General features: G+C 42.9%; 1 protein-coding gene across 2 annotated transcripts in view; it reads left to right on the top strand.

The window, feature by feature from the left end:
- PDE10A (phosphodiesterase 10A) overlaps nt 1-18,847 on the top strand; it is a 171,919-nt gene that overhangs the window by 103,639 nt on the left and 49,433 nt on the right. For both annotated transcript variants that reach the window (XM_084827987.1, XM_084827986.1), the window contains exons 8-10: nt 3,328-3,378; nt 4,956-5,014; nt 10,939-10,990. In XM_084827987.1, the coding sequence (XP_084684113.1) occupies nt 3,328-3,378; nt 4,956-5,014; nt 10,939-10,990 (162 nt within the window). The remainder of the gene's footprint in view (nt 1-3,327; nt 3,379-4,955; nt 5,015-10,938; nt 10,991-18,847) is intronic.

The raw sequence follows: 18,847 nt of genomic DNA, 5'->3' as shown, positions 1-18,847 counted from the left end.
GGCTGTGCTGGCTAGGGCTGATGGAAGTGTGGGTGTGGTTGTATGTTTGAAAGGAGAATAGGATAGCGCTCAATGAAGCCCTCTTAATTTCTTCCCATTCCTTGGCTGGCCCTTGGCTATGGTCAGCATTAGCTTCTGTGTTGGTATTCTAAGGTGCAGTGTGCCAGCTTCTATAGAGGTATATAGGAAGTGTGCACTGGGCTCCTGTTAAAAACCATACCTGGCATGCTAAAGTGCATAGGTACCTTTCTGCATGTGGGTGAAGGCCAGCTGGGTAGGGTTGGATGGCGTATTCCCTCTGTTGGTTAAATGTGTATTTTATCTGTTCACCCCCAAAATGGCAAACACAACAGGAATCTTGTGTTTAATGATCTTCAGTTGCAGTCTATAAAAAATCATTAACAGATATTTAAATGGCCATATGAATATTTTACTGCAGTTTGTTTTAGTTTTGCAGACTGCTTTTATACTGATCTTTTATAGTGTGGTATTTTAATGTTTTTATTTTGATATTTTTGTTTTGTTGTTGTTGTTTATTCGGTCAGTCGCTTCCGACTCTTCGTGACTTCATGGACCAGCCCATTCCAGAGCTTCCTGTCGGCCGTCACCACCCCCAACTCCCCCAAGGTCGAGTCCGTCACCTCCAGAATATCATCCATCCATCTTGCCCTTGGTCGGCCCCTCTTCCTTTGGCCTTCCACTTTCCCAAGCATCAGCATCTTCTCCAGGGTATCCTGTCTTCTCATTATGTGGCCAAAGTACTTCAGTTTTGCCTTTAATATCATTCCCTCAAGTGAGCAGTTTGGCTTTATTTCCTGGAGTATGGACTGGTTTGATCTTCTTGCAGTCCAAGGCACTCTTAGAATTTTCCTCCAGCACCACAGTTCAAACGCATCTATCTTCCTTCACTCAGCCTTCCTTATGGTCCAGCTCTCGCAGCCATAGGTTACTACGGGGAATACCATTGCTTGAACTATGCGGACCTTTGTTGTCAGTGTGATGTCTCTGCTCTTCACTATTTTATCAAGATTTGTCATTGCTCTCCTCCCAAGAAGTAAACGTCTTCTGATTTCCTGGCTGCAGTCAGCGTCTGCAGTAATCTTTGCGCCTAGAAAGACAAAGTCTGTCACTGCCTCCACGGTTTCTCCATCTATTTGCCAGTTATGGTTGCCATAATCTTGGTTTTTTTGAGGTTGAACTGCAACCCAGTTTTTGCACTTTCTTCTTTCACCTTCATCATGAGGTTCCTCAGCTCCTCCTCGCTTTCAGCCATCAAAGTGGTATCATCTGCATATCTGAGATTGTTAATGTTTCTTCCAGCGATTTTAACTCCAGCCTTGGCTTCATCAAGCCCAGCACGTCGCATGAAGTGTTCTGCATACAGGTTGAATAGGTAGGGTGAGAGTATACAACCCTGCTGTACTCCTTTCCCAATCTTAAACCAGTCCGTTGTTCCGTGGTCTGTTCTTACTGTTGCTACTTGGTTGTTATACAGATTCCTCAGGAGGCAGACAAGATGACTTGGTATCCCCATCCCACCAAGAACTTGCCACACACATTTGTTATGATCCACACAGTCAAAGGCTTTAGAATAGTCAATAAAACAGAAATAGATGTTTTTCTGAAACTCCCTGGCTTTCTCCATTATCCAGCGGATATTGGCAATTTGGTCTCTAGTTCCTCTGCCTTTTCTAAACCCAGCTTGTACATCTGGCAATTCTCATTCCATGAATTGCTGGAGTCTACCTTGCAAGTTCTTGAGCATTACCTTACTGGCATGTGAAATAAGTGCCACTGTTTGATAATTTGAACATTCTTTGGTGCTTCCCTTTTTTGGTATGGGGATATAAGTTCCAATCTGTTGGCCATTCTTGTGTTTTCCAAATTTGCTGACATATGGCATGCATTACCTTGACAGCATCATCTTGCAAGATTTTAAACAGTTCAGCTGGGATACCGTCATCTCCTGCTGCCTTGTTATTAGCAATGCTTCTTAAGGCCCATTCAACCTCACTCTTCAGGATGTCTGGCTCTAGCTCTCTGACCACACCGTCAAATCTATCCCCGATATTATTATCCTTCCTATACAGATCTTCCGTATATTCTTGCCACCTTTTCTTGATCTCTTCTGCTTGTGTTAGGTCCTTGCCATCTTTGTTTTTGATCATACCCCTTTTTCCTGGAATTTACCTCTGGTGTTTATAATTTTCTGGAAGAAGTCTCTTGTCCTTCCTATTCTATTATCTTCTTCCACTTCCGCGCGTTGCTTGTTTAAAAATAATTCCTTATCTCTTCTAGCTAACCTCTGGAATTTTGCATTTAATTGGGCATATCTCCCCCGATCACTGTTGCCTTTTGCTTTCCTTCTTTCTTGGGCTGCTTCCAGTGTCTCAGCAGACAGCCATCTTGCCTTCTTGGTTTTCTTTTTCTTTGGGACGTTTTTTGTTGCTGCCTCCTGAACAATGTTGCGAACTTCTGTCCATAGTTCTTCCGGGACCCTATCTACTAAATCTAGTCCCTTAAATCTATTCTTCACCTTTTTGTTTTAATTTTCCTTAATTGCAGTTTTAACTCCTTCACATGTGAATTCCTTCACATTTTTGTTTTAATTTTCCTTAATTGCAGTTTTAACTTTTTGTAAGGCACTCTGGGAAGGGAAGGGCATGAATCAAATGAATAAAATAGTATGGACTTATTTCCTGTTTAACAGAACCATTGTAACAATGTAGTTAATGTTGTACTTAAACCCCAGTCATCTTGAATGCATGAACTAGAAGGGTGAACAAAGCTTTTTGTTGGCTAATTACTCTTCAATCATTGCTTATATACTTCAAACCAATTTAGTAAGAAGTTGCTAGAACCTTCAAAAGGCTGAAAATGTTTTCATGGTGTAGGACCCAAATGCCTGAAAGAATGCTTCTCCCTATACCAGCCTGCCTGTGTCTTAACACCTGCAGGGATTTCTTCTCAAGGTGCCTCATTCTTGTTGTGTGACAACTAGGAAAAGAGCCTTGTCTGTTGTGGCACTCCATTTGTGGAACACCTTCCCCATGGAGGTACAACCTTGTAATCATTCAGGTGCCAGGTCAAAACATTTCTGTTTACATGGACATTTTAAGCTGGCTGGCCTCTTTTACTGTATTTTACTGCCTTTTACTGCTGTTTTATAATTGCATTTAATTGCATTTTTTGATTGCATGACCATTTTTTTTGGTTATATTTATTATTCACAGGCACCACCCTGATATATTTGGATGAGCGACAGTTTATAAATATCGAACTAAATCATTAAAAATAAATAAGAAGTAAGGATTTTTTGTGTTTCAGGTTGCAACAGCAAATCTTTCATGGGCCTCAGTAGCATTGCATCAAGTAGAGGTAAGTCTCTGGATTAAATTTCGGGTTGTTTAAGGAAAATGATACATTAATTCTAGGAATATAAAACATTATCAATCAGCCTTGTAATATCCAAATGATGTAACTCCTTGAGCCCAATCCAAATTAGGCTCCATCATGCTTCCAAAGATATCCCGAAGGCCTCCTTGTCCCCTACCCTTGTGAGACCTGTTGACACATTCGCTTGCCCAATCACTTCCCTTCCCTTTACCAAACTCACCTAGCAGTGGAGATGGCTTGCAGTGGGCTTCCATTAACCCCTAAATGTTGCACAGGCATATGTAGTAGTGTCCAGAGATTCATGGCAGCCATAGATGCTACCATGTATGTTCCAGTTCCCAGGGTTCCTCATGGCCCTATTTGGGACTACGTTCCTCATGGTTCCTGCCAGATGTGGCCACTGCTGTGCATATCTCTGGCAGTGCCTAAGCCCTAACAGAGGCTTCAACATGAGCCCTTGCTACCACCACACAAATTTGGATTGGGAGGAATCAAACAATCCCATGAAGTCATATCAAGCTTGGTATACACTCTGATATGGTCTGGGTCCAAATCAACATGGGCTTGGGGCAGATGAGTATTCTTAAATGTTAATTTTTAGCCCCCCACTGCTTTTCCAAATCCCACTCATCACAATTCAAAACATAAAAATAATATACATTGTTTGAAATATTTTAAGGTTCAGAGTATATGTGTAAGCACATGCTAAGCTCTCTTCCACTGAATTTAAAAACCCAAATGGACCTTTTTGCCAGTAAATGCTTTCCTCTTTCTGTTAGGGACAATAAAAACTCCTTGCCGATATCCTGCAAACCCAGTTAACTCAGTTTTCTTCCCACCAATTTAGTGCATTTATAAAATTTCCCCAACCCCAAATTTTACAATCCAAACAAGCCAGAAAGAGAGTATCAACAAATGGCTCTTAAACACTATCATTTGTCATCCATTTGACCCAGATGAGGCATGAACTTGGCGATGGTAATAGGTGATATAGGCCTCGGTCTGTATCTTTTCTCTTTCTTTGTGTTCGCCAGAAACCCCCCCCCCCCCAAATGCATAGGTAATATTGGGCAATGGAATTGGTAGAAGATAACATAACTCACCTCAGTCATTGGTTGCCTTATAGGCTGCTTCTGCAAGATGAGACAATTGGAGAAAGGCAATCTTTGTTAAACAGAAAAGTGAACACTTTAGTTTTATGAACAGGTTTGTAGAATTGGCTGTCAGCTGGTGTCCTAGGTTTTTGCATTGAGGGTTTATATCCAAAGGATGAAGCAGGCAATAATGTTTTCAGGTCCACAGAATAAGAGGAGCCATTTTAGAGTAATAAACAGAATTATAATCAGAGATACCACAACTGAACTTGTACAGTAAATGACCTCCAACCAAAGTACAACATAGACATAGTTGTTTCTGGTTATATTTTAACATCTTACCCATATATCTTAATTTATTTCTTCTTTGTAAACAACTTGGTTAGGTAGCATATATGTTCCACAGATTCACTGATTCTAATCTTCTGCTTAAGTAAGCAATAGTATTCCCAATATTCTAATCAGGTATCCAGAGGCCTTGCCAAACAGACTGAACTGAATGACTTCCTGCTTGATGTATCAAAGTAAGTGACACATGAAACTCAGTCTCAACAGCTGTATTATGTGCATTTTCTCCTAGGTAATTGATATATTTTGATTCCTCTCTTCTCATTCCTCTGGGAATTGGTTTAAAGGTACCCATTATTTCCCTGTTCAAGCAAGAAGGCATATGGGTTTATGCCCCTTTACCGCCCAAGCCAAGGCAGGGAACAGGTAATCAGGCTTTTGACCTAGTCCCTCAGTCTACCCCCCCCCCCACCCCCAGCCAGCAGCTAGTTCCCTGCCTTTGCCCAGGACAGATCTTCTGTCATATCTTAACCACAATGCTCCTTACTTCATGTCTTCTCCTTTTTTTCAATTTCCTCCTATTTTCTATTCTGTAAATCAGAGCAAGAGGATGATTAAACGCCTTCAAGGTTTCAGAATCATGAGGTAAAGGAATCGTAACCAGCAGTAGGTCCAGACCCCTAGTGATGCAGCCGGGGTGATCTGTGACTGACCTACAGCACCACAGCCTCTTCAAGGTGAGCTTTCCAGTGTTGGCAGCTGCTGCCTCGCTAGCTCAGCCACAGTAAATCTGAACCCGCAGAGCGTCTCTCAGAGCTCTGCAGCAGATGCAGGGATTCTCCTCTCCACCCCTGAGCCTTTGCCTTCTATCTGCCATTTTGGCAACTGCCCGGCAGCATGCTTGGAGAAAGAGCAAGACACTCATGGCCTCCAGATGGTGCGTGAACACTCAGTTCAGTTTCTCAGCTCACTCTGGCCAGCTTGATCTCAACATGAAGCCTCCCCTCTCATACTCGCAAGTACAAATTGAACCCTCCTCATCTGACTCTTTAGTTTCTCTACAGCCTAAACCCAGTAGGAAAGATAGATAAAAGTCATCCAAGTGCCCTTGGGCCACCCACATTCCTCTGAAGATTCTGATGATGAATCCCCCAACAACAGGCCCACTACTGAGGTAAAGCAAAAAAATAAAAATAAAATCAACCAGCCAACCAACCAAAAGAGCCAGGGCACCTAACACTGAGTCTGACTGTCTTGTTTAATTGATTATATGTAAGCTGCTGTAGGAGCCTTTGTGGCTGAGGAGCTGCTTAAAATTCTTAAATAAATAACATTTCCCCAGATCTCCTTCAAGACAGACCAGATGATCAGATAGAGAGGAAGGTGAGTGGTCAGATATGGGACCTGTACCCAGAGCCTAAGGCTACCACAAAGGACGTGCCATTCCCACCATCCTTTGAAAAACTAGTTAGGGCTGAATGGGCTGCTCCTTTGCAAAGTAAGAATCCCACCAGAGTGGCACAGAAAGTACACACCTTCAGCAATTCATGGAAACGTTAAAGGTGCTACTGGTAGATGACCAAGGGGCAGTTCTGTTTTCAGGGACCATAGCTCTAAAGGATGAAGACTCTCCCCTTAGAGACCCAGAGGAAAGAAGCAGCCTTAAAAAGGGCCCACAAGGGAGCTGCTCTAGCACTTAGGGCCCCATCCACCTCCTCCTTCATAGGGGCCTCTCTCCTGTAGATGGAGAACCTCATGGATAACAAGGATTTGGAGAGGTCCATGTGTTTTAAAGCCTTGTAAAGTTATACAAGATATGCCTTTTCGTAGCTGTCGCAACCCAGGCTCCATCGCAGCAACCACAGTGGCTGTGCCATTGGAATATGGATGCATACTCCAGGAGGAATCTAGCCACTTGCTTTTAAAGGGGGTTACCTCATCAGAGAAGAGGTATTGAAGGATATGCTAGTTGAGATGAAAGGTAAGAAAAAGGTGATGCCTTCTACTTAAAAAAAAAGGAGGACGAGACACCTTCCTCTAAAATACTTCTTTTCATTCCAACAGATCCTTTTTTCATGCCTCCTTTTGCACCTTTAACTTCAACAATTTCAGACCAGACTGGTTCAGGTCCAGATTTCAAGCCCATGTCTATTCTCCCTCCTCCAACAAAGTTTCTATCTCACCCAGTCAAAGCATGTTAGACAGCAATTCTGACAGCTCAATGATTCAAGTGGGAGGGAGGTTCAGTCAATTCCTCTCGGCCTGAGAGACTACAGTTTCAGATACTTTGGACATGCAACACAATAAGATATGGGTACCTGATAGATTTTCTTCCATCTCCCGAACCCAGGTTTCTGCTTCCCACAGCTTCCCGCTCCAAGTGAATTAGGCCATTGTTTCTCAAGTGATTGCCCATATTACAGAGATATAGGCCTTCAAGACTGTTCCCTTGCAAGAATGATTCTATGGTGTGTTTTCAAAATTTTTTGTATTCAGTACTTCCAAAAAGTGGGGGAGCTGGAGTGCCATTCTAGATCTGAAGTATGTCAGCAAGTTTGTGTCATACCACAAGATCAGGTGAGAACCCTCCAGTCCATTTGGGAAGCCTTGCATCAAAGCGACTTCATCACTTCAGTAGAACTTACCAAAGCCTACTTCCATGTCCCCATTGCCCCTGCTCATAGAAAGTATATTTGTTTTGTCTACCCGGGACAACATTTTCAATTCAGGGCCTTGCCCTCTGGGCTGGCTTTAGCACCAAGGATGTTCACAAAATGGTCATGGCTCACTTAAGACTACAAGCCACATACATTTGTCCTTATCTTGATCACCTGCTGATCCATTCCCACTTTCTACGGTAGGCTCATCGGGGTGTGGATCAAACTGTGGATCGAACTGTACAGTGCCTAATAAACCATGGTTTCTTAATCAACTGCAAAAAAAGCCAGTTTGCTCTTCACAGAGGATAGTCCACCTGGGAGCCCTGATAGACACAGTTTGCCAGAGTACATTCACAACTCAAGGGAAGCAGTCCAGTTTCTCAAAACAGTAAAGCATGAAGATCTCATGACACTACCACACCTATTAGGCCTCATGATCTCATGTTTGTGAATTCTCCCTTTGGCCCGACTACATTTATGGCCACTACAGTAGCTCCTCCTATCATATCAAGACAGCATAGCTCACAAGCATCACTGCAGAATATATCTTTCCTCATCCAGTCAGGACATCTCTGGGTGGTGTAGAGAGATTTCTCACCAGCAGAGAGGCACTCTACTCCAGGATTCTCCAAGACTCACTGTCACAACAGACATTAGTCTGGAGGGCTGGTTTGCACATGGCCAATCACAGATTGTTCAAGAGCTCTGGTCCTGGCTCAACCTCTTCTTCCCTTCTGTATGATACTGGTTGGCTTGTGAACATCCCATAGTGGATGCCTCCGTGCTTGAACAGGGAATGGAATGTTGGATACTTATCTTGAAGGTTCCTTCCTGTTCAAAGCAAAGGAGGCAACCACACTCTCAAATGCTAGCCTGAGCCACAATTAGGTGATAAGATACTATATACTCTGTACCCATCTGGCTACCTCCTCTCAGGAGAGGGGACCCTGACTTGTCTAACTGTTGTGTTTGGCTTTTCCTCTGGTTTTTCTCACTGTTCTATTCCTTACCTATCGTGGCTCCTCCCAAATTAATCTGCCTGTTGCTTGGTCACCAATGAACTGGAGGGGAGGAGCCCAGACTGATTGACTGGCCAAAAGCCTAATCACATGTTCCTTGCCTTGTCCTGGACTGTGGAGGGGCATAACCCTTAGGGAATGCCTCCTTTGCTTCAAACAGAAAGGAACGTTTGCAGTTAGTATCCAGTGTTCCATTCTGGATGATGTGGACTCTGATAGTCTACTGTTGTCATAAATTATAAGTATGATAAACAGGTGTGCAAGATTATTAGTTAATATTAAGCAGTGTTAAGAATGTTTGATAGATGCAGAATCATTGGATTGGATCCAGACTTAGTCATGTGTAAAGTAGAATAAATGAAATCAATGTAATTTACGTTAGTATGACTAGTGAATATTGCGCCGATTACTGTCAAGTTTGATGTATATTATCAACCAGTATAGAAATATTAAATGATTATTGATAGCTTCTTCAGTAGTTATTTCTCTTGGTTTCGGTAAAGTTAGTGCATATATCTATCTGCAAAGGGTTTAGCAAAAAATAAAGAAATTGTGGGGGGAAAGTTCAAACAATTAAACATAATTTCTTGGTAATAATGATCTTGTACATTACACTACTATTGTAGAAAACAAGTGTATAGCCTGGATTGATCCCAGATTATTTTCTGTAAGGTTTCTGAATAGATGTAAAACATAGATCTTCATGCATAGTCTTAAGTGTAGGTCTACCTTCTTATGTTTTTTGTTTCTGGTGGGTCTGGATGGAACACAAAGATATACTCCATGGAATAATGTATATCTCTTGGAAACATTGTAATTTAAAGGGTAGCGAATCTTGAGAATGTGGAGTATTTAAAGCATCTTTTGCTAATAAATTTGACATTTATCTTTCTATGACTTTGGATGTCCTTGTACTAATAAGAGTGAATTAGCCGCTGCTGTAGTTTGGAGAAGCAAGGTCAGCCTGTCTTCACATAACATGGTACACCTGGCATAGAAGCCTGCTACCAGTGTCCTGCTGCCAATGCAAAGAGGAAGGGAAGGGCAAGGAAGAACCTTTAGAATAGGGCAGAAGAAAAATTGACACAAACATTGTCTACATTATTGCAGTAACGAAATATTTTAAATTTGGTATAATATGAAATAATGTTATAATAAATCTAGTGCATACACAAATAAGCCCCCAAAGCAATTTCTGCAACAAGACAAAAGGAGCTGAGTAGCTTGGCCCAATTGGGCTTATAAGTGTGAAATATTAAGAGGATTTTAACCTTAGTTTGACTGTCATCTAACATGATTGTCACTGGGGCTGTTTGGGCAATCAGCGGGGGAAGCAACACAGTGGTGATTGTTTCCCCCATGCATGCTGGTCACGCAACCAGGATTACCCTAATTGCCCATGCTGCGGGTCGCCTTGTTGTCTGAAAACAGCATGAGGTGTGGGCGTAGTGCATTTTTCCCCACCCTAAAACCCATACTGTAAGCCTTGGGTTGTAAGGTGGGTGAAAATGCCTTTATGCCCAGACCATGCATCAGGTTCAGACAACATGGCAACCCATGACGTGGTATGGGTAACTAGGGTAATCCTGGTCATGCGACAGGCAGGGGTGGGGGAAACAACTGACACTGTGTTTTCCCCCCTGCTGATTGTCAGTGTCTGTACTTTTTGCATTGCATTTCCCTCTGACCTTGCTGTTTACATTCGGCCCCAAACCATATGTATATTACCTGTAGTTCAGGAGAACACTTCATACATCTGGTGAAGTGGACTGTAGTCCACAGAAGTTTATGCCATAATAAATCTGTTAGTCTTTAAGGTGCCACAAGTTTCTTTGTTGTTTTCTCTAATGGGTTGTATGTTTACACAACTGCTTTGAACATTTGCTGAACTCCAGAGGTCCTGTCCAGTGTGCTACAAAAGCTAGAGATTGGGATTTGGACAAGAAAGATCTAAGTTCAGTTCCCTACTCAGCCATGAAGACCACTGGGTGACCTTGGGCAAGTTATTACCTCTCAGTCTAACATACTTCACAGGGTTGTTGTAAGGCTAAGGTTTATGCGGCCTTGAGTTCCTTGAATGAAGGATAGGATACAAATGTGATAGCTTATGGGGCAGTATAGAAATGCAATTATTATTAATAATAATACAAATAATAATCCCCAGGTTCCTGTGCTACCAAACAGATGACTGGGTTGTTTGTCAGCATAGGTCACCTCTCTGTGGAGAGGAGAAGGTTAAATTCACACTACCCCACTCCCAAAGCAGATGATCAGCACTATTAAAGCTGACACATCCAGTCTTCTGAAAAGTCTGTGTACATAGATCCAATCTGGTGTAGGGATCAGGGAGAAGGCTTACGCTGCATGATTTCTTAAACAGATGATAAATCCGTGTTCCTATTAGTAATTAAAAAACAGCACAGGTCATTGTGAAAGCTGAAAGTGATGTTATTAATAAGAACTTTATGTCTTCCTCTGCAGAACATATTTTGATAATATAGTCGCAATAGATGCTCTACTTGAAAATATCATGGTAAGGTATTCCCACCGCCCCCAAATTTCTATATGTTAGCTGACTTTTCAGTCTTCCTCTTTTGAAATACAGTGTACAAAAGTTGGTTGTTGGCTTTTTTTGCTATTGTGAGACCTATATATATGTCTCTTGCAAATCAATGTATATGGTGCACATGCCCATTCAGAATATTAATTTTAAAAATCTATCCAGAAATAAGTACATAATTGGTGAGTGACATTATAAAATAAACTAGGTTGCTACTGGATTTCTCCCCCCCGCCTGCCCTTCCCATTAAATAGTGAAAGTTTCAACTAAAAAAAATGGAACGTGGAATTGGTTCAGATATAGTATTGCAAGTAAGGTGACACTAAGTTTAACCTTATCTTAGATGGCCACACTCAAGTGTTCCTTGATCCTAAATATATGTAGCATGTATATTACTTTAGAGTTCTCAGAGAGTTCAGAAACCTGGTATTAATATTTTCATAGTATAGGTAGGGTGGGCAATGCTGATAGACAGCTGCTTTCCTTATGAATTAGGTGAGAGGCTTTATGCTTCACGCTGTTTAGGGCCAAACTAAATATTATGCTAAATATGTAGTTGTGTGAACCTTTTTAAAAAGCAACTGCTGAGGGCCCAATTAGGAACAAGGCTATGGGGAAGGAGGGAAACCCTCCCTGGACTTGCCATGTTCCCTTGCATGTTCCCTCAACCACCAATAGCAGGAATGGATAGAATTTTCAACTCCCCATCCATGAATCAGAGGTCTTAGGCATCCTGAAATGTTTTTTCCTCCACATAATATATTAAAACCACAAGCCACAGAAACAGCCCTTAGGGAATACCCTACTGAAAATTGAGCATTTATGCTTACCTGCTGTTTTGATTCACATGCCCCCAGGCTTCTGATGTCAAAAACATCACTTCCCTTATGTCAAAAGATTCAGGTCATGCGAGTTGCCAGCTTGTCCCAGTTCAGGATGTCCAGTTTGGATGTTCCTGCGGGGAACTAGTGTATCCTGGCAAAGTTTTCTTAATAACTATTTTCTCTTAATTTGCTAAACAATCTTGACCGTTTGTAATTGTTTTTTTTTTTGCTTTTTACAGTCAGGGCCAGAAATATTGGAACAAAGATAACTGTTTTGGCAGTTGGCCTCTGTACACCACCACATTGAAGTTGAAAGGAAACACACCCAGATGGGAGCGAAGTCAGGACTTCCAGCTGTAATTCAAGGGTTTGACAAAAGTGGGGCACTAACCATTCAGGAAGGACAGCCAGTGGCATACACACACCCCGCCCCCATCGTTGGTGGCTCATAAGTAATGGAAAAAAACAAAATCATTTCAAACTTAAGGATCACCTTTAATACCTGGATGAAAATCCTTTGCAGTCAATGACTGCCTGAAGTCTGGAACCCATGGACATGACCAAATGCTGGGTTTCCTCCCTCGAGATGCTTCACCAGGCCTTTACTGCAGCTGCCTTCAGCTGCTGCTTGTTTGTGGGTCTTTCTGCCCTCGGTGTTGTCTTCAGTAAGTGAAAAGCATGCTCTATTGGGCTGAGATCAGATGACTGACTTGGCCACTGAAGAACATCCCACTTCTTTGCCTTGAGAAACTCTTGGGTAGCTTTTGCTGTATGTTTTGGGTCATTATCCATCTGCAATATGAAGCGGCATCCTATCAGTTTGGCAGCATTCGGCTGAATCTGAGCAGAAAGTACAGCCCTATATAAATCAGAATTCATCCTGCTGCTTTTATCAGCAGTTGGGTCATCAATAAACACCAGTGACCCAGTTCCATTGGCAGCCATACATGGCCAAGCCATAACACTGCCTCCACCACGTTTGACAGATGATGTGGTATGCTTTGGATCATGAGCTGTTCCTTTCCTTCTCCATACTTTTCTCTTCCCATCATTCTGGTACAAGTTAATCAGTCCAATCATCAGTCCAAAGAACCTTATTCCAGAACTGGGCAGGCTTTTTTAGGCGTTTGCTGGCAAAGGCTAATATCTGGCCTTTCTGTTCTTGAGTGTTACCAGTGGTTTGCACCTTGTTGTGAAGCCTCTGTATTTACATTTGTAAGCCATCTCTTGACTGTAGATGTTGACAATGACATGCCTACCTCCGCAACAGCATTCTTGTCCTGGCTAGATGTTGTGAAAGGATTCCTCTTCACCATGAGCAGAATTCTGCGGTCATCCACTTGAGTTGTCTTCTGTGGTCTTCCAGGCCTTTTCCTCTTGCTGAGCTTGCCAGTTAATTCCTTCTTTTTCAGGATGTTCCAAACTGTTGTGTTGGCCACTCCCACCGTTTTTGCTGTCTCTCTGATGGGTTTATTTTGTTTCCTCAGCCTAAAGATGGCCTCCTTCACTCGCATGGACACCTCTTTGGACCTCATGTTGGGAGTTCCAGTGAACAGCTACCAAATGTAATACTCAGAACCACCTCCAGGCCTTTTATCTGTTTGATTGGTCATGGGGTACCCAGGAAACAGGCCACATCTGGCCATGCAGCTGCTTGTCAGCCATTGGTTCCATTACTTATGAGACACCAACAATGGGGGTGTGTGTATGCCACTGGCTGTCCTTCCTGAATGGTTAGTGCCCCACTTTTGTCAAACTCCTTGAATTACAGCTGAAAGTCCTGACTTCACTCCTATCTGGGTGTGTTTCCTTTCAACTTCAATGTGGTGGTGTGCAGAGGCCAACTGCCAAAACAGTTACCCTTGTTCCAATATTTCTGGCCCTGACTGTATAACTCAAACATAGCATTTGTTTTGAGGGCATGTTATATATTGCTTCACTGGATAGCTGTAGTACAGATGAGAAACGAGGTTGAAATTCATTTTATTAAGGAAGACAACTGAGTCATACAACTTTCCAGTTTGAGTACATGTGACTAAGACTGCAGTCCTATGCACACTTGGGAACTTGCATCTGAGTAAACATAGATATAAACTTGTAGAATTTTTGAAAAGCCAGTATATAGCAAAGACTGATTAGGAACTTAATCTGCAGCAGTAACTTCTGTCAGAGCTGCCAGCTACTCTACTCTGTCAGCTTCTAGGACAGGAAAGGAAAGACATCCTGGTCTCCCCTCTCTGCCAGAAGAATGGTAACTATTGGAAGCTGGCTCTAAATTTCTCCAAAAGAGGGACCCATGTTAGTTGACTTTGACGTCTGTAAGAGGCTACTTAAGCACCAAACCAGAAGGGGTCTAGTGGTGAATGTTATGGGAAGCTCTCTCTTTACTTTGGTTCAAACTACACATTACATGAGAGACCCATTATTGGATTGACTCACAGTTTCCACTGAAATGCAGCTGGTGTGTGTGTGAATGAATTTTCTTGCAGCACTGGAAGTGGCAGTGAGAGGATGTTCAACACATTCCCTCTGTCATTTCCCCAATTTAAAATCTCTTTTCCCACAGCTGCTGCTTGTCTTATAGGGGGAAAATGCAGGATTTTCCTCATAATTTCTAATTTGGTCCTTGCCTCCCTATTCATCCAAGAGGCGAGGATAAAGGGACTGTGGAGCAATACTTTCATTTACCAGGCCTTACTGTGCACTTCATGGAGGCACAGAAGAACAGTCTAGGAGAGTGGCGAGAAACCTCCAGCCAGTGGAAACTTGGACTCCCTTCGTGGACCCTGCCCACTCTCCTCCCCATGCTCCTCTTCAAGCCTTGTCCCACGACCTAGAGGCTGCCAGGGGCTTGGAGAGGAGACGGGAGAGGAATCCCCTTGTTATTTCCTTCCTGTGATCGGAGAGGGCAATCACAGATAGGAGATAACAAGTGGATCCCCCTGGGGGAGCAGAGGCTGTGCACTTGGCTGACGCTTGTAGGAGCTCCTGCAGTCGCCATCTGAGTGTGCTTTGCCTCCTTTGCGCACTGCTTGCTATCCCAATTTTTGTCACACTATGATATAATTCTCACCAGGACCAGGCTGCCTCTCCAGAAGTTGTTCTGGAAATGAAGCTACTCTGGCTGAAGCACTGGGTAGATCATCCACCCAGCGTGTCAGCCGGGAACCAAATGACATAAGGGTTGTGGAAGGCTGTGTGAAGCTCCCCCTCCAGAAAACAATTCCCCACTTCTCATCTATAAAAACCACAGAGTGAGGGAAGCTGTGTGTGTGTGTGTGTGGGGAGAATCTCCCTTTTACATGGGTGCAAAAACTATTTGGAAAGTGAGCCTCCTTGGCTGAAAATCAGGGGCTGGTTATGATGAATATAGGACTGGGACTGGACTTTGCATGGAACCACTCTTGTAATGTTTAAGTCATTTTGTGATTCAGCAACTGACTAAAGAACTAAAGGTGCTTTAGCAGGTGGGGTCGGTCTAACTTCAGGCACTATTGGATTAAACTGCTTGTCTCAACCCATTTCAATCTGGATTCAGGAATGGATTTAGCAATGAAACTGCCTTGGTCACCCTGGTAGACAACCTAAGTAGAGAGAGTTATGGGGAATATGGCCTTGTTGGTTCTCATCAGCTTTTGATGCTATTGACCAGGAGTTGGCAACCATTTTCTCCTCAAGAGCTACATTCCCTCAGAGGAAATCAATCAAGGACTGCATACTGCCGGTGGGCAGGGTCAGAGCCCATGCTAGGCATGGCTAGAGGCACCCCCCCTTCCCAGTCAAGATTATCACCACCGTATCTCTTTCTTTTTATCTCTCAAGCATCTCAAGAGAGAAAGAGAGAGAAAAAGCAGTATGGGGTAGTGACAATCTTAAGATCAACCCACTCAGTCTCTCTGTCTCTTCCCTTTCACATACACACACGCACACACACCATCTATCCATCCATTTATACACCCCATCTGTTCACACACATACTTGGCATTCTTCTCTTTCTCAGACACGCACATGCACAGACACCCCTCAGAACATGCTCACACAGGGATGCCTTTTGAAAATGTGGATCTGGCTGGACCTGTGGTTTCAAAATGCTCTTCTTTCATTGCTTGAGTAGAGACTGCCAGCGGTGCTACAGGCCACATGAAATGCAGCGAAGGGTCACATGTAGACCATGGGTTGCCCGCTCCTGCTTTTGACAATGGCATCCTTGTAGATAGTTTGTGCAGGATGGGGGCACTGTTTTACAGTAGTTCCAATCCTACCTGGTGGGCAGATTTCAGATGGTGATCTTACGGGACTATTGTTCGGGCTTGTCCCCTATGCTCTTTAACAACTACATGCAACTGCCAAGTGAGGTTGTCCAATGTTTTGTAGTGAAGTGCCAAGTTGAGACTTTGGGGTGCGCAAATTCAGACATTTCAGGTAGGGGGTTGGCTTACTTTCAAAGCTGAGGTGGCTGAGGGTTTTTTCTTTTACAGAAAAAAAGCTCTGCTGCTGCTTCAAGTGGTGGCTTGGCTGACTTCAGCAGCCTGACGGCATTCCCTTTGAAATCTGGGACACAATGCCTACCCATGGTGGTGCTTTAATTATGGAATTTTGTGCTTCCCTTACCCATCAGGTAAGGGAAGCGCAAACATCACTACCATTCAGAAGACAAATGCAAAATCTTTCCATTCTTCATGGGTTTTATTGAGTTTTGCTGTGCAAGCCTGTATATGTCTACTCAGAAGTAAACCCCATTGAGTTCAATGGAACTTACTCCCAGGTAAGTTGTGTATAGAATTGCAGTCTTAATCATAGAATCATAGAATAGTAGGGTTAGAAGGGGCCCACAAGGCCATCGAGTCCAACCCCCTGCTCAATGCAGGAATCCAAGTCAGAGCATCCCTGACAGATGGCTGTCCAGCCTCGTCTTGAACGCCTCCAGTGTGGAGAGCCCACCACCTCCCTAGGTAATTGGTTCCATTGTCGTATTGCTCTAACAGTCAGGAAGTTTTTCCTGGTGTTCAGCCGGAATCTGGCTTCCTGTAACTTGAGCCCAATATTCCGTGTCCTGCACTCTGGGATGATCAAAAAGAGATCCTGGCCTTCCTGTCTGTGACAACCTTTCAAGTACTTGAAGAGCGCTATCATCTCTCCCCTCGGTCTTCTCTTCTCAAGGCTAAACATGCCCAGTTCTTTCAGTCTCTCTTCATAGGGCTTTGTTTCCAGTCCCCTGATCATCTTTGTTGCCCTCCTCTGAACCCTCTCCAGTTTGTCTGCATCCTTCTTAAAGTGTGGTGCCCAGAACTGGACACAGTACTGCAGATGAGGCCTAACCAGTGCTGAGTAGAGGGGAACTAGTACTTCCCAGGATTTGGAAGCTATGCTTCTATTAATGCAGCCCAAAAATGGTTTTTGGTTTTTCATGTTTTTACTATCTATGAAATATTTTGCTACTGTTTCGATTTTATGCAATTTTGATCGCTACATTTTTTTCTTGTTTTCCTGTTCAGTGTTTTGATGCTGCTTGTTTTTAGGTATCATCATCATGATCATCATTGGTTTTGGATCTTATTTAATAGAAAAGTACCTTAAAATGATAAAAGTAAATAAAGGCAGGGGAACTGCAGCAAGGTATAACTGCTCACGTTTTACCTTGTGGTTCCCTAAGGATCTGTTTTGTGACTTGTGATGTTTTATAGGTCACTTACAAAAATAATGGTAATTCATTAATGGTACAAAATTTGGACATGAAATATAAAGCTAGATAGCATTTCTCTTTAAGCCTGTTCTTACGCTCTTGAAAATGAAACCGATATTTCTGAAAGTAGCTTATATTTATATTTTATAAGGACAAGTACATGCCTTAGTGCCTTGGATCCAAAGATTTGTGATCAGATCTCTGCTCATCCTGTTCCTTGAAGGAAGGGGAGGATGTTTTGCCACTTCTCCCTCTAGCCCCTTGTCTTGTCTGAAACTCTGCTCCAGTGAGTGGTGGGACTTTCCAGAATCTCACAGGAAGGTGGCACAGGAGGCTGCAGTAGGAAGGGGGCAAAATTTGTCTCACTCCCCATTTCATGAAAAGGAGCCTTTACTTGTTGTGCACTCCTGTTCACAGAACCCAACGTTTTCACTGTTCCCTTGCTAGTAATACAGTCTGGTGTTAGAATTTGTATGGCTGTTTGTCCAAATAAAGCCTCTAAAAGTAATAGTAGTAGTAGTCATAAACCACAACATATTGTTTTGTCTTGTCTTTTTTTATAAAACTCTCTCTGTTAAAAAAACAAAACAAAACTGAAGCTAGGGAAGCATGCTGATCCATAACTGCTACTTACAAATAGTTCGTGCTGCTGGAAAATACACCATTTTTGTTCTCTGCTAATAGACTACAAAAGAGTTACAAGTGCTCTAAAAAGAGCTTTTGTTTAACTCCTGCTCTGTATAGTTGAATTTTTATGCTGTCCATAAAGACCCTGCCTATCCGTCTTACCTCCCCAGGACTAACCCATATCTCATCAGTTCTCCACAAACTACCTATTCCTTCCTTAAGGTGAAACTGATACCTTATGTCATCTCTTTTTTCCAAGAAAGCCAGCAAATATATGAGTAAGAATATGTGATTACAGTTAATACATGAAAAGAAATGGGACTTTCTCTCCTCAAGCTGAGAAGGACAGGCAACTTTGGGTTAGGTCCCTTTTCTGGGTCTGAGAAGGCAGACTCTATGAGGAGGGCCAGAACTGCTCAGTCCCTAAACATCTTCCTGCCTTCGTCATGGCAATCTTGGGAGGGCAGTCTTGCAGGGCTTTTTTTTTTTTTTAAAGTGGCAGGGTGAGGGGGGAGACAACAAAACTGAATGTGGCAGTAGCAGTAAACTCAAGGTAGGTCTCCTTGCTTGGATGTCAGCAGTTCCAGTATTTTAACCCTTGAGAAAAAGGTGCCCCACCCATTCCCAGGAGACTTTCCACTTGGCAAAAGTTGGTGCATGGTCCCACAGAGTTGTTGCTGCACAAACACTTCCCTT

This window comes from Heloderma suspectum, chromosome 1, assembly GCF_057233095.1.
Source record: "Heloderma suspectum isolate Gila_16-S chromosome 1, 16-S_ref, whole genome shotgun sequence".
NCBI lineage: Eukaryota > Metazoa > Chordata > Lepidosauria > Squamata > Helodermatidae > Heloderma > Heloderma suspectum.
This window is presented reverse-complemented; position numbering and strand designations above follow the sequence as displayed.